Source organism: Panicum virgatum, chromosome 9N (assembly GCF_016808335.1).
Source record: "Panicum virgatum strain AP13 chromosome 9N, P.virgatum_v5, whole genome shotgun sequence".
Taxonomy (NCBI): Eukaryota; Viridiplantae; Streptophyta; class Magnoliopsida; order Poales; family Poaceae; genus Panicum; species Panicum virgatum.
This window is the reverse complement of record NC_053153.1, coordinates 49,750,070-49,766,144: the sequence shown is the minus strand read 5'-3', so window position 1 is coordinate 49,766,144 and position 16,075 is coordinate 49,750,070. Positions and strand designations below refer to the sequence as shown.

The following is a 16,075-nucleotide window of genomic DNA, read 5'->3' as shown; positions in this document are numbered from 1 at the left end:
ATTCTATTCTCTATTTTCTTTTTTATTTTTTTGTTCCACTATTTTTTACCTATTCTTTATATACCTATCCTTCTTATATTTTTTTGATAATTTTCTTTTACTCCATCATAATATAAAGTTTGAGATGCATAATTTATTTTATTCGCTCTGCAGATTAAATTGTTCTGCCATGTTAACTCATTTTGTTTGTGATGTTTAATTTTTTTTGTTCATTCTAAATTATTATTTGTTCATTATGTGTAAATTTTTTTATTGTAAAACTAATTGTTTGTTCGTGATGTTAAAATATTTGTTTTCAGTAGCCGAAACTAATTATTTAGTATTAAATATATTTTTTTTAAATATCATGCAAACAAAGGCAAGCGTGGTCTTATTTTGAAGATCCATAAAGATAATGGTGTAATCAAAATTTAGTTTGGATACATATTTAAGATTTATATTTTTTAATTTGAAACCCCTTTTACATGTGGCTGATGTCAGTGATCGCACTCCCCATCCCCTTCAGGCGATGGTTCCAATAACCATCACCGGAAGTGATCCATAGTCACTCACGCCCGCATTGATAGACACTGATTTATCTTAGGTCCAAGCCATATAAAGCCAGGAAAGCAGATCAGAAAAAGTCCTTTTTACCTCTGTAGATAATCGGCTGAGTCCACGTTTCACCTTGGACTCAAAAACCGGACATTTGGACTCCTCGGACTCGAGATACTAGACACATGACCTTCCTAGCTAGTTTATCTTAATGGTTTTCTTTTACGTTATTTTTGAAGGAATATTTGAAAAATCATAATAAATAAAAAATTATAAAATAGAAATCTAATTTTGTTGGACACCACTTGAGTAGACGTATGCAACGAACATATCGTATGATATAATTTAGTAAAAAAATATTTTTTTACTTTTAGATATATATTTTTATGTACTTAATTCATATCTACATTTTCGTGATCCAATTATGGTGAAATTATTATAGTGGGATAATCATTACATTCTTGAGATGTAGTAAGAATTTCTTGTTCATTGGATCTTGTATGCTTGAGCAACCAAAGAGTGATATATCTTGGAATTGAACTCTTGAATCTATAACTCTGGCATACATGATCCATGAGCATGAAAATTTACTACAGCTTAGTCATATAATGATTAGACCACTATAAAAAGTTCACCGTAATTGGACCACGAAAAATATAGCTATAAATATATATATATAACTAAAACAAAATATTTTACTAAATTATATCATATCATATGCTCACTGCATAGATTCACTCACGTGGAGTCCAACAAAATTAGATTTTATATTTTTTGTGATTTACTATGTTTTTTAAATATTCATTCAAAATAAACATAAACGAAAACCACTAAGAGAAACCAAATCGGAAAGTCATATGTCCGATATCGAAAGTCCATGGAGCCCAAAAAGACCGGTTTTCGAGTACAGGATGAAAACATGGATCCGGTCCATTGTCCATGGAGTTAAAATGGACTTTTCCATATCATTAGAAAAAAGCTACCTAACCCTTCCTCACAGCAATGCTAAAAACGCCAAACATATGTATAGGCTACCTAATCCTTGCACCAAATATGTATAGGCCTTTGCTCAGCTGCCTCCCCCAGCATTTTTGTATCAGGTCTAGAGGACATGCAAATTAGTACAAGGCATCATCAGCTTGAGCTGAAGACCAATTGGGTGCAACATGGCAGTCGCGGGTACGTCAGACACTTCCACCTGCAGTACCCAATCCCTTCATATGGTCAGCCATTTATAAATGCTAGAGAAAGTAGTTTTATTTTGAGCTAATTTGCTTGTCCTAAATGCCATAGATTTAGGATGGAGGTGCTACCATTTTGCATTGTGCCAGTATTGCCCAAACTTTTCCAGAACATACTCCCTCCGTCCTAAAATGTAGAGCATTCTAGAGTTTTTAAGACATACTTTATTATATTTGTGTAGAAAAAACTCTTCTACCCCTAATTATTATGCATTGGGACTCTATTTGGATTATTAAATACTCCCTCCGTCCGGAAATGATCTACACATGAAGGTCTTCGCAAATACCAAGGGGCAGCAGTTAATACATGAATAGGCCAATGGATGCTATGGAATTTGAAGAGACACCCAATACATACACATGACTACTACTCATGTGAAGATTAATTTAGGACGACTCTAAAACACTTATGTGTAGATCATTTCCGGACGAAGGAAGTATGTGCTAACTAAAATAGCATACCCTCTCCCCATGCACCTCTCTACATGGTTGCACGCACATCTTTATATTGAGAAAGACCTGAAAACATTGCACAATTAAAATGGTTGGGTCCATTTTCAACCTACAATACTTTATATTTGAGGACAAATTTTGAATGCTAGAATGTCCTACATTTCATGACGGAGGGAGTAAGAGCATACTTCCTAGAGACAGGGATATGAAGACCAACATTACAGGTGACGAGCATGTATGGTGAATGTTTGTCTTTACCCATTATGGATGGAACATATAATATATATATAACCACGAAAGAACAACAATCTTGATTAAAAAAAGTTAATCTAACCCTTACGTACAAAGAAAACACGGCCGTAACGATGCCCAAAACAACAAACGCCTCTCCTATAGACATTTGTATATGGCTTCCATTTGCGTTACAAAACTAGAAACACCTCAGCAACTGTGTTGCACTCTTACAAGCATCCACGTTCCATGTCGACAAACCACACATCACCTGAGGATGAGCATCGGTCCACTTCACTCTAGACCGGTCCACGAGGGTTCATCTACACTGCAGCAGCAACACATTTAGGCCACCACCGGCTGCTGCACAAGACCAGCGTTCATTCCTTTGCCCAGCTGTCTCCCCAGCCTCTCTTGTATCCTGTCCTTGATGGCTGTTTCCTGAGTACAATAATTAAAAGATGTCAGTCAGTTCAAGCTGAGCTAGTAATTTTACCCCAATTGTTAAAGTATTGACTTATCAATTATCTAACAGGTTTAAAATTCCATTTAGCTAGCTTTGCAAGATTGTACATTCTTAGAAAAGCATATTACCATATTGTGGCAGTGTTGCTCAAACTTCTCCAGGAAACCGGCAACCCAGCGATCCGCGTTGGCAAGCCATTCTTCATGATTCAACCCAGCGGTCTTTGCCACTGTTTGCAACTGGGAGGCATAATTCACACAAAGCATGATATCAGTAAAACCTCATGCGAAGGAAAGTAGTAAACCTACTTTTGAAACAAGTACTGATCAGTCTCAGGGCAACACGGTTACCTTTTCCTGATGTGCCTTCACAGTCTCTCGTAATTTATTAATCTTCATATTAACTTGCAGTTGTTTCTCCTGATGAAAATAACAAGAGTTGGAATATATGTATGTTAGTACTTGCAAAACCTCTGAAACAATCATGTTCCATCATTATGTGCCAACAAAGAAGTGTGTAACCTTGACATAGCTCACGCCCAGATCCTTCCTAGAGTAGCCCCGTGCTAAATTTCTCATGACATACTGATTATAGTCCTTTAAGATCCTCATAATGAGGTCCGAAGTTGAAACCCCATCTGTCCTTCTTGTTTCCTTGAATTTCCCGATCTTTTTAACCTAATATACATACAAGCAGAAATATTTTCAGTGTGGAAGCGAAGGAATAATGCATATAATATTTATTTGGCTATGACTAATGAGACTTACAAAGTCATAGACATCATTTGCAGCCCCGCTAGTATCAGCATAACTGTAGTAACAAGAAAGGGACAGCAGTTGGTTGAACTGTTTAGAGGGAGAAACAGGAACATCTGAAATAGGCCTCGTGCAGGTCAGACTTACGGTAGCGCATCATGAGCAACATAGTCAATCTGATGCTTATCAATGAACTCCTGTGTGAGAACCCACGGAGCATCAGGAATGACCTCATCAACCCACCTAAAAGCAGCAGAGAGATGGTCAGTCAATCAATATGGGAGGAAGGAGCAGGCTCAATTTCACTCGTGAAATAGCAGTTTTCCAGAATCTTGCTGTAGTTGTTTTTTGGTATCATCTTCAGCTAAACAGAAGAGGCTTAACGAACTCTTAACCAGCAGCCTCAGGCGCTTAACAGTTAACACAATCTTAACAAGTTGTGATAAAAATTTCCAGTGCCTTGAATTTCCAGTTGATTAAAAAGAATAGGTTATTGAGGGATATGTCACGAGTATTAGTGTAAAAGACCTGGAGCACAGAATGAACAAAAAGATCTGGTGAGCAAACAGACATGAGCACTACAGTAGCACTGCTGGTGGATCTTGATATCATTCAGAGCATAAGTGCAAACAGGAATATAAATTCCGCAAGAGTGCGATGACTCGATTAGCACCATTTACAGGCACAACTACAATTGGCATCATAAAAATGGGTAGTTGGTTGAACCGAATCAGCTAGCAGCAATAAGAGCAGTATAAGGCTGGATTTACTGACTTGCAATGGCGCAGGGACTCGTATCGCTCTTCCTGGGTCATGACGGTCTTGCCCTTGTAGCGGTTGGTGAGCTCGTCGTTGCAGCACCCGACGAGCAGATACGTGTTGGGGAACCTGCGAGTTGCCACAAAAAACACATGGGGTGTGCATGAGTATTAGATAATGGAGAGCGCGCAGTAAGAGTTAACAATGGTAGCAGCTGCATCGCCACGGGCGAATTAAGCGGAGCGAGCAGGAGTACTAGTAGATAGATGGCACGCTTGGCACAAACTGCACCCGGATCCCGTTGACGGAGGAGGTTGAAATGTCAACTCCGGTGGGGTGACGGGCAATTACCCGCGACTCGAGACGGGGAAGGGAGGGCGAGAGATCGAGCGCGCGGCGGCGGCGGCGGGGTCCAGATCTAACGGAGCCCGCCCGCGGCAGCCGAATCGACGGACGCGGCGGCGCGCGAGGACGCGAGGGACATATGACAGGGACGGATCTACGCGACGCCGCGTCGCATCGCCATCGGAGCGGCAGAGGGGAGGCGGGAGGAGAGATAGGAAGGGGGCCGTACAGCTTCTTGGCCTGCTCGATGGCGCGGGCGTGGCCGAAGTGGAAGAGATCGAAGATGCCGTCGGCGTAGACGCGCACGGGGCGGCCGCCAACGCTGCTCCCGGCCTGCTTGGCGGCGGCGGCGGGATCCGCGGCGGCCGCGGGCTTGGCGCCCTGCCGCTTCCTGGCATTGGAGACTCGCGCCATCTCTCTGGGGGTCCGGTTTCAAGAGCTCCGGCTCCTCTCTTTGACGCAGCACTGCAGCGCGCAGTGATGTCAGGAGCCGAAGTTTGAGCCGGAGAGAGCCGCACTAAATACATCATAACGGCTAAACTTTAACACATATTAGCACTTATATATACTAAAACTTTTAAGTTACACGAAAAAGAATTTAGCCTAGTGGTTACTGAAACTTCAGTATCACCTTAGATTCTGAGGTCGACTTGCCAATTCAGTCCTCAAAAATGCTAATAGGGGTAGAATTTGCGTACGTGTATTCATACGGTGAGTGTACGTGCATTGTGAGTGTCTGAATTGTACTGTGTAATCTCAAAAAAATTATAACTAAAATTTAGCCTATGCAACCGTCCTAATTAAATAAGTTAGTGTTAAAATTTAGCACTTTCAACCATTAGCACCTAGATCCAATCACAATCTAAGACTGACTCCAACAACGACATGCAAATGCAAAAATGCGCTACGCCCAATGCTTTTGCATTGAAAAACAGCCTCCAACAGACAACACAAACGAGATAAGCATTTTGCCTCCGCTTCCCACCGCGACGCAAAACTGCATCACCTCTCTCCACCGAGGCAAATCTTTCCTCCACTCTCTCTCCTCCGTCCGGCGGCTCCCTGCTCCCCAGCCGTGGCCTCACCGGGGCGTGCACGAGCTCTGGGGCCGCAGCCCCGCGAGGGCACTTGCGAGCTCCGCCGCCGGGCCTCGCTCTCCAGGCCGGCCTCTTTCTCCCGCCGCCACCGTCCCTCTCCAGGCCGGCGGAGGAGCAGAGGCGGGGTGGACTCCAGGCCGGTGGAGGAGCAGAGGCCAGCTCGTGCGGTGGTGGCGGCGGCGCCGGCGGCGCGGCGCCCTCCTCCTCCGCCGATTCGAGCTCCTCCGTCACTGAATCAATAGCCACCGTTGTCGATTGAAGCTCCGCCGCCGCTGATTCGAGCTCCGCCGGCGAGGCCTCGTACTGCCGTCGAGCTCCTCCCGGCGGGCACGGATGGGATGGCCGGCGCCCCTCTCGCTCCGCCTTCCTCCTCCCCCGTGCGGTGCGCGGCACTGCCCCTCCTCTTTCCCGCGGTTTTTGCGTCGTGGCGTATGCTTTCGCTGTTGGAGAGATGAATTTTTTGTCTCTCCAACCTCTACTGTTTACGCGAGGCAAAGACCAATTTACCTTCCAATTTTGCACTTTGTTGTTGGAGTCCGTCTAAACACACTCTCCTCTCGTTTCCCTCTGCCCGCCGTCGGCCAGCAGCAACAGCAGCCATGCCTGCCGCGCCGGCTGGTCGGGGCAGAGTGATGCCGGGCTGATCGGTGAGCGTGTACTCCATACAAGAGCACAGTGGTGCACGGGATGGGGTGCGGAGTTCCTGGAAGGAGCGCAGCCAGTAGCGGAGGACGGAACAAAATTAAGGTATGGCGTTGCTGCACTAATAAAAGCAAAAGTTCAATATAACACTTGTCCTAATGTATAAAGGGATAAAATCTTCCCTAAATAATTCAGCTCAAAGTTAAGCGTGTGTGGCTCTAGCAAAATCTGAGGTATGGCAACAGCCATACCTTAGGCTGCTCCGCCACTGCGCAGCATGCAGGATGCCCATACGGACGGAGGTGCTGTAATAACAAGGGGAATAAAGAAAATAAATGCATGGGCCGGCGTTAGATCAATCTTAATGGGAGATTTTATGGAGAGTTTTATGATATTTAATATTATAAATTTTGCTAACATGGCAAGAAGAGAGAATGGTAGAGTTTCATAGAATGTGAGGAGAGTTTTATCACCACAAAACTCATCTGGTATAATTATCTAGTTCACAGTCTAGGTAACTGTGCCCAAAGAACCAGGGGCGGATCCAGGAAAAAATATAGGGGGGTTGACCACAATACACTAACTCATCAACACATGTCATATTCCCAAACTATATCAACGGGATAGTCTACAGTAGTTTCATGTGATAACATGGAATTAGGGATTTGAGGTCAGAAAGTTTAAGTTCCATACCTGGACGGCTGCGGCGCTGCGTGCCGGCGTGCCGCATCTTGTCATGCCAAACGCCGAGCCTCCGCGGCTCCGACTACGCCGGACCGCCGGTCCATCCGCCCTCCGCCCCTACTCCGGAGTCCGGAGCGCCCGGCCGCCCGGGGGCCGCGGCCACGCCGGGACGCCCCTTCGCCCCCGCAGACCGGGACCGCGGGTCCCTGCGGCAGCGCGGATGCGCAGCCGAGCGGCCAACCGAGCCCCTGCCTGGCTACCTGTCGCAGAGCAGCCCCCGCCCCGCCCACCGGTGTCCCACCGCCGCCGCCCCTTCCGCACGGGCGCCGCCTTGCCGTCCGCTCGTGAGCAGCCGAGCGCCCGAGCCAGCCTTCTGTCTTCGCCTCCAGGGATTTCGATTGGGGAAAATCAGTGGTGGGTGGGCTGAATCCTAAATGGGCCATCGGGGCGCCATTTGGGCCGGTCAACGGGGCGCGATTTGGGCCAGTCGGCCTGGGCAGCTGGGTTGGTTAGTTGTTTTGGCCCATGTCACGAAGAAAGTGTCTTCTTCTACCTCCAGCATCTCCATTGCTCATCCATGGTGGTTAAAAATTAGAGGGGGGCTGATGGGGGATCCATGGATTCCCAGACAGTAGGGGGAGCTCGAGCCCCCTTAGCCCCCCGATCCGCCGCTGCACAGAATTTCCACTGAAACTAACCTTAGATGAGCTGGCCCGGGTCGGTGGCGGATTTGATCCCGTCGAACAACCTTTACTAACGGCCGGCTGGCCTGCCTGCCCAAGGCAGGCAGCAAGCAAGACTGCGAGATCGAGCAATTATTTTTTAAAAAAAACAAAAATAATTATGCGTTTGTTTATCGAGATTTTTTTTTATCGAGCAATTGTATGCGTTTGATTTTTGACACTTGCCATGCAACCGTAGGCATCCATTCCCGTTGATAAGACTATAAGAGTCGCTGACGGCTGAGATTATACAGGAGGGCATACAATGCAGCCTCAGTAAGTCAATACTATTAAATATGAAAATCACCAGTTTTTTAAAAGAAAAAGGACATATATTTGCGCACACTGCGATAGGAGACAAGAACCCGGTCCAGCCGTCCAGGCAAAGCCCGCCAGCGACCAACCAACACCGCCCGCCCGCCCGCCCGCCCGCCGGGTTTTTCTTTTTCTTGGTCGCATTCCGACCAGGGTTAACCATTTCGTTTTCGTTGCAAATCCCGGTGTTTAGCGGAAACGAAATTTCGTTCCGAAATTTCGGTAAATTTCGGCGAATTTCGGTGACTTTTGGCCGAAATTTTTTGAATTTTGAATTTTCAAACGAAATTTTCCGAAAAATACCGAAATTTTTTTTCCCGGTAAGTAGCGAAAACGAAATTTTTCGCCGAATTTCGGCGAAATTTCGCCGAAATTTAAAACCCTGATTCCGACTCGGGCAAACAACACGCGGAGCACATTCGCAACCAGCACCGCATATTCCTTCAGCGACTGATCTCTTCCTAATTAGTCACCCGCTGCTGATCCGCGTAGTATGTATCGTGTTTCCAAAACTCACAGAAAAAAAAGGAGCGTCAGCAGCGCAGCGCAGCGCACACCATACATAAGTACAGCCTGCGCCATCTGTTCTCTCTAGAAAACTTGACTATGACCTAAGTGACCAAGGAAACTTTTTTAAGTTGTAATTGAACTGTGCACGGATAAAGAGCAATAATTCCTCGTGGTTTAAACCATGCATTCCAATTCATTCCTCGTGGTTTAAAGGACGTAGCGGCTGTTTCATTTGCGCCGGCCATTATTTCCTCACAACGCGTCTCATGATATTTCTATATATAGCTACAAAACGAATCTCATCTGCAAACGTAAACCTGATGACTGCTTTGATGTCAAAATTTGCACAATTTGACTGTTACAGACCAATAATGAATAAACATCCTATCCGTCAACGAGGCAATACAAATGAAACTAAGAAGTGGATTAGAAGAAGAGAAACATCATTCGCCCTGTTGGCTCACCGATCCAAAACAGACAAACCTCCAGACCGTGTGGATTTAACTTAACTAATTGGCGACCTGAATGAGCACTATTCACACAACGGCAACAGCTTCAAAATAAAGCTGAAAACGCTGGCGCAGCTTGACTCCTGCGGTCCTGCCTGCCCGCCCGCCCGTGGTTACACCGTTACAGTCTCGAATGGCGCTTGGTGTTGGACTTGGAATAACTTGTCGGACCAGCAACAGCGTCAGCAGCGGCGAGAGAGTGCTTGAGAAGCCGCCTCAGCACCTTTCCAGCAGGCGACCTGGGTATCGACTCCACGAACACCACCCTCCGCACCTTCTTGTACGCGGACACCTGCAGTGCCACCTCACAAAGTTCCCTTCAGGAAAACAAATACTACTGATTATTTGAAAAATAAATACTACCGTTTACAGATGTCATTTCAGGATGCAGTGTTAACCAAAAGGCATAGTGGTAATTGGTAAAGATGGCACCGGCAGGCGTCAATGTAGCACCCACGACAGTGATTACAATCCAATCCCATCGGCCACAGCCAACAGGTAAGTATAATACGTAATGCACTAATGCATGGTCACATTACTTGGACACAATCAGGAAGAAAGACTCCTAGACGCAAGCCAAAGGTTTGGCAAGAATTGCAAGTGCATCTCTAGCTATGAAAGAAAAGGTCTCGAAGCAACAGCTAGGAGCATAATTCTTCAAGGAAACGGGGAATCTAATTCCCCAAGTCAACAAAAGGAGGAGTGCATGCCAGCCTGGCCTGTATGTACTTACTAGATGATGTGTTAATCACACATTTTTTTGGAACAGAAGAAAGGCTAGAATGCTTCGGGATGTTAGCATGATGTGTGTCAGGCTAGCCTGCTACTGCCAAACCACCTGACCTCACACTCCCAGATAGTTATACATTGCTATCCGGACGGATGTGCTGCTACCCTGAGACTGATTGAGAGCGCATGCATGATGCGTGCCCATGGGCCATGGCAGCTTCTAGCAGGCAGCACTGCTGTACAGGTGGGGAGCATGCACGATTGCACGGCAATCACAAGCCACACAATCTCAATTTCCAGATTTGCTAATATCTGTATTTTAGTTACTAGTCCTTTTTCTGGTGAAAGCCACATTTATTTATATATATGTAGATTCGTTACAACGCTTTGCCTGAAATTTGATGGCTAGGAGGAAGACGCTGCTTCTAGCAGAAGCAGCAGCAGGGCAGCACTGCTGTACAGGTGGAGGGCATGCACGCACCCACAAACCAAAACCTCAATTTTTAGACTTCTGCTAATCGCTGCACCTTATTAGTTACTAGTCCTTTTTCTAGTGAAAGCAACATCTATTTGTATATATGTAGATCCGTTACAACACTTGCCCGAAATTTGATGGCTAGGAGAAAGACGCCGTGTTATATGGTGACAGCAATGGCAAGTTGAAGAAACACCTGAGTGTAGTGTGTGGTTTAGTATTCTCTTTACCTGCTTGGCCACATAATCCATCACTTGCGTACATGAAAGGCTGCTTCCAGATTTCCTCACCACGAAAGCTACTGGTATCTCTCCAGCTTCCTCATCCTCAGCACTATCAATTGAAACACAAATTCTTGGAATCAGGTTCAAATGCATGACTGCAGATCAAGATACATCAGTTCCTAGTGAAGTTAAAACTCACGATGTCACAGCCACATCTACAATTTCTGGGTGCTCGACCAAAACTGCTTCCAAGTCAGCTGGAGCTATCTGATGGCAAGAAAAATGGTACAACAATTTGTTACTACGAAGTACAACCAAAAGCTTTCCCCCACGATATCCACAACAACAATGGCAAAAGTAGAGAGCTTCAGCTGGGCCTGCTACTCTGCTACAGGAAGCCTGCATACCTGAAATCCTTTGTACTTGATCACCTCCTTCAAGCGGCCCACTATGTACAAGTACCCATCTGAATCGAAGTAAGCAACATCACCCGTTCGCAGCCAGCCGTCGTTCATTGCATGTGCATCCTCATCATTCAAGTAACCTGTGAAGAAATAATTCGTCAGAATCCAAATACAAATGAGCAGATGAAGAGTTATCCGATACTACAAATAGTAATTGATGCGGCGCAGTACTACAACAGAGCGGTATAGATTGGACCGGAGAGTACTTCTCAGTTTAAGGAGAGAAGAATCAAACTACATTAGCTAAACAAATAGTCCAATCAATTTCAAAGTACATAAGCTAAACGAACAGTCTGATCGACCTCAAAGTACATAAGCTAAACCAACAGTCCGATCGATCTATATCCGAGATTCAGTTCCTGATAAAGGCAGACAATTTTACATGGATCTGCGTACCACTGCAATAGTGAGTGAGATCTGTAGATTGACATCAGTGATACAAGGAAATAAGTGTGACTATAAAGACAACAACCAACCAAACCATTTGCAGCAAACGAGATGGATTCTGTTATCTTGAGGAGCTAAACAAAATGGCATACAGAGAGATAAAGTAAACACATCTTATTATGATTTTCAGTGACCAGATAAGCAGATATAAGCACAGTCAGGCTAAGTTTGCATAGAAAAATTAGCAATATGTCAACCTATCTCTTTGAAAGAATTCCCTGGCCTTGAATGCTAATTTATATCTAAACATTTTTAATATGAAGTGACAAAGTATCACAGTTAAGCTCGTGATACTGTACCTCTCATTATAGCTGGACCATGGAGCCACAGCTCCCCACAAGAGCCTGGAGGCAGGTAGCAACCAGTTTCCAGATCAACGATTCTGGCATGCATGTTTGGAGCCAGAAGTCCTACTGAAGCATACTTCTTGTGCTTTAAAGTATTGAAGCCGCGAGTTGCTACAGCAGCAGATTCTGTCATTCCATAACCCTGTGCGCACATTAAGTTGCATGAAGGTAAGATTTTTTTTTTCACTATTGGGTTTCCCATTTCCCATTCAAGAATGAAAAACAAGCAGTCTTATAGAGAATTTAACGATGTTCTACAAAAGGAACAACAAGATGCTGATGTGACTCAGCAGCAACACAAAAAAGCAGTACAACCAAGAACATCTCCTAGGACAGCAACAAAGTTTAAAAAGAATAATTACTCCAACAGTATGTATTTATCTACAGAAAATAAGATAAAGAATCCAGTTTGCCATTTCAGTTCTTCAAATTTAATCACCATTGAAAGATGGCTACATGTTCAGATGCAGTTAGTATCATGAAAAGTGTATGCCAATCTATTTCTAGAACCAGGGATTTCCCACATGCCCTGCTTCTTTCGGAGTAAATTCTTTGTTTTTGGATTTTTAGGGGATAAAATCCTTTTCTGCTGCTACTAGAAAGTGTAAAATCTTTGTAAAGCCCACTGCTGGACTAAACAGTACACATCACCAAGTGATGGTTACAGGTGATCAGGTATGCTAACTGGGAACATCGACTTTAAAATTCAGAACAAGGCACATCATCATATTACCCATACAACCATGTCCTAATCCTTTTGCCTAGTCACACACTCCGAAACCATGTCAGATTCTGACATCCATGTCATATACTCATATTTTTAGTGGTATTTAGCAATTGACATGTTCCCCCAAAACTTGCCGAATCGGACACCCACCAGCCCCTTGTCCGCATAACATTGGTGAGGACAATGGAAGCAAAAAGGACTACTTCATCACTTGTCTTTACCTATCTAGCTTTAGCACACATAGAACATTGCATGTCTGACTACTCTTAAGCAAAAAACTGAACTGAAAGACCCCACCCATGACAGATTCCAAGTGGTATTTGGCATATTCCAAAGAATTGAACACCTGCACCTGAGTTGAGACACCAGCACAGGCACCCATGTCCATATAACACTGACTTGGATAATCTGAGCAAAAGGATTACTCTGACATTTGTCTTCAACTATCTGGCACTCTTCAAAATTTTTGCATGGTTCGTTTAAAAAGAAAAGAGAATATTTTGCATGGCTGCCTACTCTTGAGTACTTGAGGCAAACTGAAAGTCCACACCTATACAAAAGCTGAATTTTGACATCCACATTTCAGAGCGGCATTTCAGAGCGGGGCATGTGGTCAAAACTAGGAAGTCAGAATTGACCAAAACTGAAATTTTGTCCTATACGACAACTGACTCCTACTAGATTTGTGCACCACTATGTAATATAGTACCAAAACAGAGTGCATTTCATCAGACATTCATTAGTCGGTCCTCTGCCCTTCCTCACTGCTACCCATCTCTCTCTTGTGTGTGTACTCATGTCGACGGCGATCGCCGGCGGCCACGGGGCGTGACAGGACACATGGATCAACTACTGTGAGTGGAGTAGACAAATATGTAACAGGGCTAGTTGTTCATGATCACAAAAAAGAAACGTGGGAGGTGGACTAGCTGTTCGTTGCTGATGTATGTCTGATGGATTTGTAGTCTGAATATATAGTAGTTAGTCGTACTGAAGGTTTCTGTTTGTGAGGGGCAGTACTCTGCAGCGTGGCTTCATGGCTGAAGATGTCGCTGGGATTTTAGAGAGCGAGAATGTGTATGTGGCTGGGTGGGCTGTCAGCCCGTTTTGCATTGTACTGTAAACTCTTAGCAATGTTTTGGTCCCGCTGAATAAGAAGAGTAGGGTAGGCAGGCACCTGAATGAAATCGACGTGAGGGAAAGCCTTGACGAAGTCGTTGATGAGCCTGCCGCTGGTTGGCGCTGCACCACACGACACCTGCACCAAGGAACCCAATGCCGGCGGCTCGACCGCGTGCACCAGCGCCGCCATGATGGGCGGCACGAGTGGGAAGTGCGTGACCCTGAATCTGTCGATAGCCTTGACGGCGTCGCCCACGTCGAACCTCTTCATGACGACGACCGTGGTGCCGAGCGAGAGCAGGCCCACGGCAAAGAGCGAGAGGCCGTAGACGTGGAACATGGGCAGCGCCGCCAGGTAGACATTGTCACAAGCAGGTGCCACGTACTGCGAGGCCTCGAAGCGCACGAAGAGCTCCACCGTGGCGATGAGGTTGCGGTGCGTGAGCACGACGCCCTTGCTCCGGCCGCCCGTCCCCGACGAGTAGAGGATGGCGGCCGCGTCGTCCTGCCCCACCGGCGGGGCCGCCGGCGCGCCGGTATCGTGCAGCAGCAGCGCGTGGAAGGGCGCGAACTCGGGGGCGGCGCCGCCGGCGACGCGGAAGGTCTCGGGCACGAGGACGACCGGGACGCGCAACGGCGGGAGGCTCCCGGCGCTCCCGGCCGCGGCGAGCACGAGGGCCGGGCTGGTGTCCCGCGCCCTAGCGGCGATCTCGGCGGGGGCGCTGGCCGGGTTCATGGTGGTGGCGACGCCGCCCGCGGCGAGGACGGCGAGGAACGCGACTGGGAAGGCGACGGAGTTGGGGAGCGCGAGGAGGACGACGTCACCCGCGCGGATTCCCCCGCGGCGGCGGAGGCCCGCGGCGAGGGCGCCCACGAGGCGGCGGAGGTCCGCGAGGGAGAGCGCCTCGCCCGTGGCGGCGTCGACGAGCGCGGGGCGCGCGTCGGCGGCGGGCGCGCGGGCGAAGATGTGCGGGACGAGGGAGAGGGAGGGGTCGGCGGGGAGGCGCACCGGAGGGTGCATGCTCGCGTACGCGCCGGAGGCGGCGCAGTAGAAGGCGGCGGCGGCGGCGCCGTGGGCCGCCACGCCGTCCTGCATTGTCACTGTTGTTGATCTCCCGTGGCGGCCGTGGGACTCCGGCTGCACCTGCACGTGCACTGCCTGCCCGAGTATAAATAGGCACGATTCTGCGGCTGGGATGCGATGCGATGACACTTTTCTTCGGTGGATCGAGGCGACGGCTTCAAGCCTCAGAAAGGGCAAAACCCACGAGAAATCTTATGCTTCACGCAACAGATTAATTTGCACTGGAGTATGTAAATCAGTAATGCCAGCCAGGCAGGCAGAAAGGCAAATTCAACCCATGCTGTGCTGCCGATCTTGGACAATTAAGCATGTGCGGAGAGGAAAAAAAATCTCTCAAAACCATTGCAAATTTAACTCATCACTTCAAAGCCGTTGAAATTTAGGCATCCTCTTCAGTGCCATCACTTCTAATTTTTCATCCTTTGTGTGCCATCATCATTATACCATGTAACACCATTAAACAAGATCTATCATAATTTTTTGTTCTGTTTTCCAACTATATTCTCAACACCGGCCACATCTCATCCCCAACTTTATCCTCTCCTGACACCGACCCGTTCCTCGCTCCCACGCCGCTGCACGGCGATATGCACCTCCCTTCTCCCCACCGATGGAGGAAGGAAGATGCCGTGCAAAGACCGGAGGAGCGCAGCGAAGGCTGGTGCGCACGGGGGGTGGTGGCCGGTGTGCAAGCCCCAGTAATGGCTAGGGCGCACGATGGAAGATGACGGCTGACGTGCAAGCAGATGGGGGCGGCTGATTTGCGCGCGACCGACACCGTTTCCTCCTTCCATTGCCTCTTGCCTTCACCGTCGATGCCGAGCGTCGAGCTCGGGTTGGCACGAGCACATCGAGCTGATAGTGGCGGAGGCAATTGATAAGGACACGCCTGCACTGTCCAAAGATTTGCCCAATCTTTCACGGTACAGATAGCAAGAATAAAGCTAACTGAATTTGGCCCAATTGATAAATAGTCCAAATAGTTGTTCAGTCAAGAAAATAGCAGTATTAATGTAGTAGCACAGCTCAAGCTTTTCACGACAAACAACAATATTGAGAACAATTTATTCCCTCAACCAATGATAGCAGCAGCACCAACTAGAGCTAATGAATCTCACGGCAAATAAATTGTTGTCAGTTTGTCTAACCAACCAATCGGAGATCAATAGGTCTGTCTGACTCTCACGGCAACA

The 16,075-nt window shown here is 47.0% G+C and overlaps 2 protein-coding genes across 2 annotated transcripts; both read right to left on the bottom strand.

Moving 5' to 3' along the window:
- Positions 1-2,466: 2,466 nt before the first annotated feature.
- LOC120691923 (choline-phosphate cytidylyltransferase 2-like) lies at positions 2,467-5,271 on the bottom strand. Its single transcript, XM_039975125.1, has 8 exons — positions 5,014-5,271; positions 4,455-4,568; positions 3,828-3,923; positions 3,693-3,735; positions 3,447-3,602; positions 3,276-3,344; positions 3,054-3,164; positions 2,467-2,900 (listed from the first exon to the last, which is right to left on the bottom strand). Exons 1-8 carry the CDS (start codon positions 5,196-5,198, stop codon positions 2,805-2,807), a joined length of 870 nt encoding a protein of 289 aa, XP_039831059.1. The 5' UTR covers positions 5,199-5,271; the 3' UTR covers positions 2,467-2,804.
- A 3,780-nt stretch (positions 5,272-9,051) lies between these two features.
- Positions 9,052-14,919, bottom strand: LOC120687300 (4-coumarate--CoA ligase-like 3). Its single transcript, XM_039969285.1, has 6 exons — positions 13,854-14,919; positions 11,902-12,091; positions 11,099-11,235; positions 10,891-10,958; positions 10,698-10,800; positions 9,052-9,555 (listed from the first exon to the last, which is right to left on the bottom strand). Exons 1-6 carry the CDS (start codon positions 14,892-14,894, stop codon positions 9,385-9,387), a joined length of 1,710 nt encoding a protein of 569 aa, XP_039825219.1. The 5' UTR covers positions 14,895-14,919; the 3' UTR covers positions 9,052-9,384.
- Between the last annotated feature and the right edge of the window lie 1,156 nt (positions 14,920-16,075).

What these genes read in the sequence shown, in the direction of transcription:
- LOC120691923 (XM_039975125.1), bottom strand. Translation starts at nt 5,198, where the DNA reads ATGGCGCGAGTCTCCAATGCCAGGAAGCGGCAGGGCGCCAAGCCCGCG. An exon ending in GTTGCTCATGATGCGCTACC is followed by an intron (nt 3,736 to 3,827) that starts GTAAGTCTGACC and finishes TTGTTACTACAG; the next exon opens with TTATGCTGATACTAGCGGGG. An exon ending in CAAATGATGTCTATGACTTT is followed by an intron (nt 3,603 to 3,692) that starts GTAAGTCTCATT and finishes TATGTATATTAG; the next exon opens with GTTAAAAAGATCGGGAAATT.
- LOC120687300 (XM_039969285.1), bottom strand. Translation starts at nt 14,894, where the DNA reads ATGCAGGACGGCGTGGCGGCCCACGGCGCCGCCGCCGCCGCCTTCTAC. An exon ending in CTCACGTCGATTTCATTCAG is followed by an intron (nt 12,092 to 13,853) that starts GTGCCTGCCTAC and finishes ATGTGCGCACAG; the next exon opens with GGTTATGGAATGACAGAATC. An exon ending in TCAAGTACAAAGGATTTCAG is followed by an intron (nt 10,959 to 11,098) that starts GTATGCAGGCTT and finishes TCTTGCCATCAG; the next exon opens with ATAGCTCCAGCTGACTTGGA.